The sequence below is a fragment of the Etheostoma spectabile genome, chromosome 4 (assembly GCF_008692095.1).
Source record: "Etheostoma spectabile isolate EspeVRDwgs_2016 chromosome 4, UIUC_Espe_1.0, whole genome shotgun sequence".
Taxonomy (NCBI): Eukaryota; Metazoa; Chordata; class Actinopteri; order Perciformes; family Percidae; genus Etheostoma; species Etheostoma spectabile.
The window spans coordinates 8,506,852-8,515,886 of NC_045736.1; the positions used below are offsets into that span (position 1 = coordinate 8,506,852).

Consider the following 9,035-nt stretch of genomic DNA (forward strand, 5'->3'; position numbering starts at 1 on the left):
TTTTTTTTTTGGTGACCTTGGTTATTAAAACACGTGACTTGGGGCACAAAAAAGGAAGTGTTGGGTATTTGGGAGATTCCAAAACCAGCTGCACATGTCATTGGTTATGTTTTCTGGTTGTGTTTTTCGGTTTAGGATTTCTTTTCTTGAAAAAAAGAGAGAAAATAAAAAAGTAATTGCATTCATTGCAAGTTCATATTGATTCGTTAATCTCTTTTGTCACTGTTGTGTAACCTAAATGATTTTTTTTGCCTTCCCATAGGGGTGGATTGATTTCCTTGACTGTCTTTGTGACCCTGTAATCCTTCAAATTGAAATTAATGGACTCCTTAGATGTTAATAAGCTTGTCTCCACTCTTGGACTTTGCGGATGCACATGAGTTCAGCATTTGTTGACAAATATTGTCCTGTTATTACTCTTACTTCGTTCCAGTCTCAGTGTCCATCCTTGGCATTGGACGTCACAAACGTAAATGTCACCAGTGTGCTCAGCAAAGATGTGTGAGTGGAGTTGGCCCTACATGGTTTGAATTGTTGTTGTTGTTGTTGTTGTTTCAAGGGGTAGGCAGCACCCTGTATAAAGCATTTAGTTTATTGGACATACTGATATGTGCAGGCAACAAGATGCCACCCAAAGCTTTGTCTACAGAAGGACAGCAGGCCACGCCAGTTAATTCAGATCTCTTTCCATCCCTTGGCATTGCATCTTGGCTTGATATTGCACATTTTCTCTTCCAGCCAATATTCAAGATTTATGTAGAATTTTTGGCATTTCACACACATTTTGCAATCACATCTTAAAAATGGACATTAAAGCAGGTGAATGTCCTCACTGTCCCAACATTTTTTCATCTCCTATGTTTTGTTACTTCCTGTTCCAAAACTTGCTACTTTTTTTTTCAAATTTTCAGTTCTATTGTCTAACTCTCTTTCCTAATTGTTCCTCTCTACTTCTACCTCCTTTTCTCTATTTCTTTTGTATGGGCTTACTACTTAAAATAATGCCAGAAACATTGGTGTTTGATTACCATTTTTCATTGCTTCAAATCTGTTTTTCATCTATAGGTAATGACAATCTCGTATGTATTGATGTAGTCATTTAGCCCCAATGTTGTACAAATGAACAATTTTTAAAAGGGTGAAAAATCAATTTTGGTTAAATGTACAAAGTCAAGTCTAGATCATTTTTTTTATATCTCAAAATCACAAACTTGCCTCAAAGGATTTTATACTCACTTTGTTTTGCCTGTCCTCAGGTGCCGATGATCTTGGTGGGCAACAAGTGCGACTTGGAGGATGAGCGTGTGGTGGGAAAGGAACAGGGCCAGAACCTGGCCAGACAGTGGAACCACTGTGCCTTTTTAGAGTCCTCTGCTAAGTCAAAGATCAACGTCCTCGATGTGAGTATATCCCAAAACAAACCTCTGGGGAATGTGCCCACATCGTAAAGAACTAGTCCTCAAAGACCAGCCCCAATATTACATCTATCTCTTAAGGGATTATTTAAATGCTGAACTATTGTAAGAGTGAATTTATCAGAATTTTTTTTTTTAACAAAGGCAAGTAGGGTTTATTCAAGATGCAGGTGGTAATGAGCTTAGCTTGATTATACTCACTACTCAGTGCTGCACTCTTATCAAACCAACTGTGTGTAAACGGCGGTATCCATCCATTTAGGGATGAGGCTTCAAATGCTAAAGGTGCCATAGTGTGTTTAAGACCTGCTCTGTGTGAAAGAGGAGTGCTTGTTAAATCATTGAGAGTTTTCTCTTTGTTTATTATGTCTTTTCTTAGATCTTCTATGACCTGGTCAGACAGATAAATAGGAAAACGCCAGTGGAAAAGAAGAAGGCAAAAAAGAAATCCAATTGTGTCCTGCTTTAAAGTCTCCCCTCCAGCCCCTGCAGCAGCAGCTCTGAGCCAGGTGTGTATGTCTATAATGTTGTACCACATTGTCACATAGTGGAAGACATAAAGACCCAGCAGCTTACCTTTTCATGAGGTCACAATGGATAGGCAGTCCGTCGGGTTCTTGGACGGTGCTTCTTCCATCAGTTGCCGTTATCATTAGTTCTCATCAGTCTATTACAGGATTGTTTGCCTACAGTGAAGAAGAGGCAAATTAATCTGAATAGCCTAATATTACATTGTGTCAATGGTGGTTACTGTTCTTACGCTTTCTAATGGAGGACTTAAACACATAAGGAAAATTGAAGAAACCTTGTGAGGTGCGTTTCAGAGTGAGATTCCCCCCTCCAGGCAGATACTATGAGTGGAAAAATGATTAAGATATAATAATAATAATAAAAAATAAAAAAAGATTCTTTAGAAAATTAAGTTAACTTACTTGGTCAACAGGGTCAGTTTATTCCAATAAAGAATTTACTTTTCATATTAACAGCTGACCTGGATTCATCTTACTAGACAGGACAGCTCAAAAATGAAAGGGGAGAGGGAAGGGAAAGAAACCGATAGAGGTCGGACTTGAACCCTGAACCCTCTGTGTTGAGAAATAAGCTCTATATATGTGCACTTGCTCTATCAACTAAGCTAACCAGCAACAGGACCCTGTATATGTTAACATGTTTTGCGTGTAGGTTTTTCAGTGCAATTTATTGGCGTTGATGGCAGTGTAATTCTTCTTAGTCCTGGGTTAAAAATAGGGCTGCACAATATATATATATATATACTTTTTTTTTTTTAATCGCCATTGCAATAAACATATTGCGAAAGGCTGCGACATATCGCCAAAGATACTGAGAAAACTGCACTTTAAAATGTAACTCATTGGTTTTTTTTTTTTTTTTTTTTAGTGGTGACATTTATGTTCTAGTAAATGATCACTTTGTTTATAAAAGTGTTAGAAATGATTACTTTTCATTTGTTTAAAATTCAACAATGTGTTGTATTTAGCAGAATACTGAAAGCAACAGAAATGCAGAACTTAATGTATTGCAAGTTATATTGTTATCGCAATATTCAAGAACATTATTGCGTATTGCATATTTTCCTTATATCGTGCAGCCCTAGTTAAACCTTGTCTTTGTCCAAGAGCAAGAACTATTCCACATGACAACTGATCAGTCAGACATTTGTTTCGTAAGTTGTATGTAATGGACATGTCTTGTCACTTACTAAAAATGACTGCAGTTGTCACCATGTGGCAATGAATAGCATTTCTTTGATGCTGATTAGTTACAGATCTAATAAATGTTTCGGAGCAGGCTGACACCCCCTGAGTCAGCCTTCAAAAGTGTAAAGTGCTTTCATTAGCAATTTCTTTCTTCATTGCTGTTGAATGAGTCACTGTATGATGGCTGGAATTAAACATGGACCTCAGCAGACCGCAGCAGCTGGTTAGGTCTGAGGAAATCCGGCTCTGTCATCAGGTTGTTTCCCAGGAAAATCTGAATCGCTTCTTCTTTTTTCATGTTTATTCACAGCATTTTTTTACAGTGTGGCCGGAAACTGGTAATGAGGAAGTCTGATAACAGACATGAGCTGTAAACCACGCTGCTTATACCCGTCAATCCTTCCAAACAGAGAAGCTAGTCTACTAATTTTAGACTGGCCTTAACTGATATTTACTGTTATTTACTGTATGTGAGGCAATAATTAATCTTTATCCATACGAGGTGTTGGATTGGAGCTTGACAGTACATTGGAGCTACCATTCCTGTAGCCTCTTTTGTAAACATTGCCTTACCTGCCTAATTGTAACAACATTTTTCTAGACATGATAAGACATGTTTTAGCTTGAGGGTTGTCAATTTCAAAACAAAATCTTCTGTCACTGATTTTCTGGAAAATCAGCTATGAAACTTTTATAAATAAATATTTAACCAGGTAGCTTTTGTTGATAATTTAGTAAGTTAAATACCTGGTTAAATCAATGTACCTCCAAATTTGTGCAAGGTTCCTATAATGCCAAAATTACCGTAAAGCTTATAGATTTGCAAAAATGACCTTTTTAAAAAGAGAGAAGTAGTAAAGCTATAGCTACCTGGTATGAGCGGGACAAATCTCTATTATCTTGCTGTATGTATCATCATATTGGTCAATTCTAATTTTAGCTGCTGGTCACTTTAACCCTAAACCCACTGTAGGTCAGAGGTTGCTATGGGCTCCAGATAAGATTTAACCCCAGTTATCCCACCGACTTAGAAAGTCACAGTTGGAATGTTTCCACCCTGATGTGGAAAGTTTCCTTTGAAAGATGAGTTTAGGTTCAGTCAGTTGGGCAAATCTTGTGAGATCTCATTATGTGTGTCCAGCCTCACAGGGAGATTACGGTACTTAGTTGGGCCTCCAGTATTTCCAAACAATAAAGGTATGAGCCTTAAGGGGTCACTATGCTTGGAAAGAACTGTTCCCCATGGCCATTCTCAAAGGCAGGGTGTAGAGCAGTGTCTCTTAAAGGCATTGATGGTGTTGCACTCCGATGTACACACTAAAAGTTGTTGTGTGAAGAATAAAAAGAGAGCTTGACCGAAAAGTTCAAGCCGTGTCTGGGGGTGTGATTTTCGGATTGTCAGTGGAAAGTCACAAACATTCTAACCAAGGCCTCAACATTTTTTGTGTTTGTTGATGATACAGGAGGCCTGAATTCAGTTCGACAGCCACTGTGTTTGGTCAGTGAAACTAATGTCCAACAGGGTGGCAAGATGACTGGAGAGACTTTGTCCTTAAACTGGAGGACTTCAGTACGAGCTGTCATTTCTATGGTTGTCAACCATGCTGCAGTGTCCTAGATGCTGACTCTTTACCATGTTTAGAGCTACTGTCCTGTAGCTTACCCTTTTTTCTTTGAGTGGACAAATAATTTCTATAAAAGTATCTCATTATCACATAGTCATATCTATATTCTCTGCTGACAGTATCAAACATCTTTTCTGCTGAATCTCCTGGAGTGTTTCTGGATCAGTACTGCTGCAGAAGAGAGACCATTGTCTTTGATGTGATCAATTCATTCATCCCCTCAAATCTGTTGTCAGCACCTCCTATAGCATACAGGGCAGTCAATATCAAAACCCATGAGTAATGCATTCTATACTAGACGGTGGGATCTTTGTGCAGTGGGCTAGCATTGAATAAAAAGCATAAACCGTTGATAAAAAATGTACAGATGTAACAAAGTGTGGTTTGGTGTCAGTAATGGGGCCTCTTTGTTATTTAGAAATTAAAATGGGTGTAGCTGAACAACTTACAGTTTACAAGTGTTTTTCAACAGCTTTGGTTAGGGTAAAGTTTCTCAGAATGCTTTACCATCACTCTTAACACATTTTGGCCAGCAGCAGTGATTTTATATCTACCTTCACTTTTAACTTGCAGGGCGGGAGGGAAATAAAAAAACTTTTGATGTTACAGATAACATGGAATTAATGAAACAGACAGTACCATTGTGGCCAGCCCAGGCAACAGGGCCACTAAACCACCCACTGCGTTCCTTGTCTGAATCCATCTGTGTTGGTCAGTTAGTGGTCCAATGTGTGAGTGGGCCCTGGGGCGGTGACTGACCCCCCCCCCCCCCCCCCCCCCCCCCCCCCCCCCCCACACCTTTTTACACGCTGGCCAGCCCAATGAACCAACACTAATGGGATTACAGCCCCACTGTTCCACTGCTCACAACACACAAGCTCGGAGAGGGAGAACAGTGCCAGCCTCGCATAGGACAGAGAGAGAGAGAGAGTTAATGGGACATTTCACTTTGTACAACATGGGCATTTTCCAGTTAGCTGACCTTATGAGCCGCCAGTCTCAGATTTTAGTTCTCTATATTCACTGGTAGTCTGACAGAAACCGACAGGGAGCTCATATCTGATATGATGGTATTTTGATTCTTAAGGTGCAGACTATTAGTATTTGCAGTTCTGTAGACATTTTAAACCCGGAATTTGTTGAACATGCTGGAGACAGGGAGTTTAAAAAGTGACAGTGTGTCTTTAAAGATCTAGTGTAACTATATATTTGAGAGAAATTTGGACATACCTTACAGGCATCTTTTCAGACTCTTTTGGGCACCTACAGCAAAGGGGCCTTCTTTCTTGTTGCTTAACGGCACAGTGTTGAGTCAGATGTGCTCGTATGTTTTATCACCGCAAAACGTGACTTTGCCATTAGAGTTTATAGACTTTGTAATTAAGCTCTGGGTTGTCTTTTAAACTTTGAAATCTGGAAATTATCTTGGATGTTACTTCAGCTGAGATTGTTGTATGTAACTCTCTGTAACAGACTTCACAATAAGGTCTTTTCAAAGCAGCCTTTACAGCAGCAAAAGCACAGGGGAAAACCACTGACATTAGTCCCGGCTACATTCCAAGTGCCCCAGTTGGTCGTGCCGGTGATCTGAAGTAGCATGTGTAATAACACGGCCTTGGAACATTTAATTGAAATAAAGCCATCGTTAATCTTGTCTGTGCTTCCTATCCATCACAAGTCAACAGGTTTGCTGTGAAAAAGCTCTATTGGCTTATCTTCACCTCGGCACCCTGAGACCAGTTAACTGCACTCGCTGCCCAGTTCAATCAGGAGAGTCTTCATTTAGACAGAACAATCCATTTTTATTCCAGTGCATGATAAAAGGTTTTGGCAATGAGATCCCATTGTGACGTGGTATATTTAGGGGGTAGTGATGATATAATTAGATTGGGATATTTCCCCCTGGGGTCTAGACACTGGTGGTGAAGAAGAGAGTTGGCTGGATGATGGCATGAGGAGCACGACTGGGTGCTGATATTATGATCACTGGGGGTGAAGGATGGTCTCATCCATTTGTACTGCAAGCAGCAGAGAGAACAGATTTTGAAGTTTGGCAGCGAGGATGTGGTTGGCTAAGAGAGATTGTGGTAAGATCTGGTTGGACTATAAGGAGTGAACGGCCACAGAATAGAAGCCAGAGAGAGAGGCAAGGAGAGATAAGAATGAATGAGTGAGTAAAGGGGGTCTTCCTGATTAAACTTTCACTAAGCTGGATTGTAGTATGCCCGCCCCTCCAAAGAGCCAGCTGAGGAAGCACTTGCAGGATTATTATCTGTGTTCCGCCCTTAGGCTTTGCTTTTGGTAAAAACCTGAGGCCATTAGTTTGACCTAAAAATGAAGCACTTTCATGAAGAGTATACAGGCAAGTTAATGTATTTTAGTGAGTTTGATTGATTTAACAGATTCTAAATACATGTGTGGCACTGCTCAGCTATTACAATAATTAGTGCACATTTGATTTCAACATTAGTAAGAATCACACTTTATAGGTATGCATGCTGAAGCCATAATGTCATGAACTTCTTTTTTGTGTGTGTGTGTGTGTGTGTGTGTGTGTGTGTGTGTGTGTGTGTGTGTGTGTGTGTGTGTGTGTGTGTGTGTGTGTGTGTGTGTGTGTGTGTGTGTGTGTGTGTGTGTGTGTGTGTGTGGTGTGTGTGTGTGTGTGTGTGTGTGTGTGTGTGTGTGTGTGTGTGTGTGTGTGTGTGTGTGTGTGTGTGTGTGTGTGTGTGTGTGTGTGTGTGTTTCACACTTTTATATTTCATAAACTGCATATGTTTACATGCCTGCCTGTTTATCCTGGACCAGGGATCTCTCTTCTGTTGCTGTTCTTAAGGTGTCTTTAATTTCTTTTCACCTGTTAATGCTGGAAAGATTGTAAAGCCCCCTGAGGCAAATTTGTGATGTTTATTTGATTTCATTTTAAGAAATAAGATCAACATGTTACTCTAGCTTGATATATGACTTAATTTTAAGTGGGTGGATGTGATTTGTTTTCTCCTCTCACAGATGTAATGCCATTGACAGGCCACTAGAGGGAACTGACATTTTGTAGATGGTTTTGGAATTCCTAGTCAGGCGATGAAATGAGGACTTAACCACTGTGCTGTCTTGCAGAAATGCTGTAATGAAGAACTGTTGCCCTGATTGGAACGTGCCAGCATTCCAACAGCCCCTCCCCTCCCCACCCCCATCCCCTCCCTCCATCAGCCATAAACGGTGAATCAGCTGACTGAACTGCTCCTATCAAAGAAGAGGATGATCTACACCAGAGAGAGTGAATAAAGAGATGGAACACTCTGGTCTCTCACCTCTGAGGACCTTCCTCTGTGTGTTTCAGTGTGAACCTGAACGAACAGTCTCCATTTTCTGCACCAACAAACACCACAAACTGATGATGATGATGATGATGATGTTAAAAAGCCTCTGAAAGTTTTTTTAAAAAGTGTCCATGAGCCGCCTACATGGCCAGAGTGCAGCCCCCTTATTTTCATTTTTTGACAGTTCAACAAAAGAAAAATAACAGCGTTAAAAAGAAGGAAAACAAAGTTAAAACTTGTATTCAGTATTTTTCATCTTTTTCAATATCGTATTTGAAAGACATGGAAGTTGACCTCTTTTTAGTTGTACGATTATAAATATTCTTCAAATATGAGCATGAAAAAATGCGTCAGTTATTAAGTGTAGATGTTTTCAAGTGGAAGAGCGAGCATTTTTTTTTTTTTTTTATAGCCATACACCTATTCTCCATGCCTGTCATGTCAGTGATGATAGATCAAGGTCTATAATATGTATTATTTTTATTCTTTATTTCTTTGTTTGCCCTGTTGTTCATGGACTTCTCTTCTGCGAATATCTCTCTCTGATGTGACTTAATTTTATACTCAGTCACTGGGATTTCATAGCTCCCATAATATATTCTAATGCCATTTTTTTGCATAATAATGCTTCAGAAAAAATGGGTCTTTTATAGAAGAAATATGGGGAAAATAAGGATTGATTTCTATGTCTCTTGAAGCTGAAATATATTATACTAAACCAACTCTAATAATGCTTCTTGTGTTTTTCTGTCAATGATGTTCCAGCTTTTATGGATTATTAAAGTACATTTTAGTACATTTTCATTATATTGGTCAATGTATTTTTGTGAATTAAACTTTTATCCAAAGCGGATTTGACTTATTTGAGAAGAGTGAAAATTAAAAGGTGTCTTTTGGAACAAAATAGGTATTGCATATTTACATTTTGTTCGTTATTAAATATTCACGAATATTGATTTT

General features: G+C 39.2%; 1 protein-coding gene across 3 annotated transcripts in view; it reads left to right on the forward strand.

The window, feature by feature from the left end:
- LOC116688344 (ras-related protein Rap-1A) overlaps positions 1 to 8,270 on the forward strand; it is a 23,223-nt gene extending 14,953 nt beyond the window's left edge. For all 3 annotated transcript variants that reach the window (XM_032514343.1, XM_032514344.1, XM_032514345.1), the window contains exons 6-8: positions 1,257 to 1,400; positions 1,795 to 1,924; positions 7,873 to 8,270. In XM_032514343.1, coding sequence (XP_032370234.1) covers positions 1,257 to 1,400; positions 1,795 to 1,884 — 234 coding nt within the window. In that variant the 3' untranslated portion in view covers positions 1,885 to 1,924; positions 7,873 to 8,270. The remainder of the gene's footprint in view (positions 1 to 1,256; positions 1,401 to 1,794; positions 1,925 to 7,872) is intronic.
- The last annotated feature ends 765 nt before the right edge of the window (positions 8,271 to 9,035 follow it).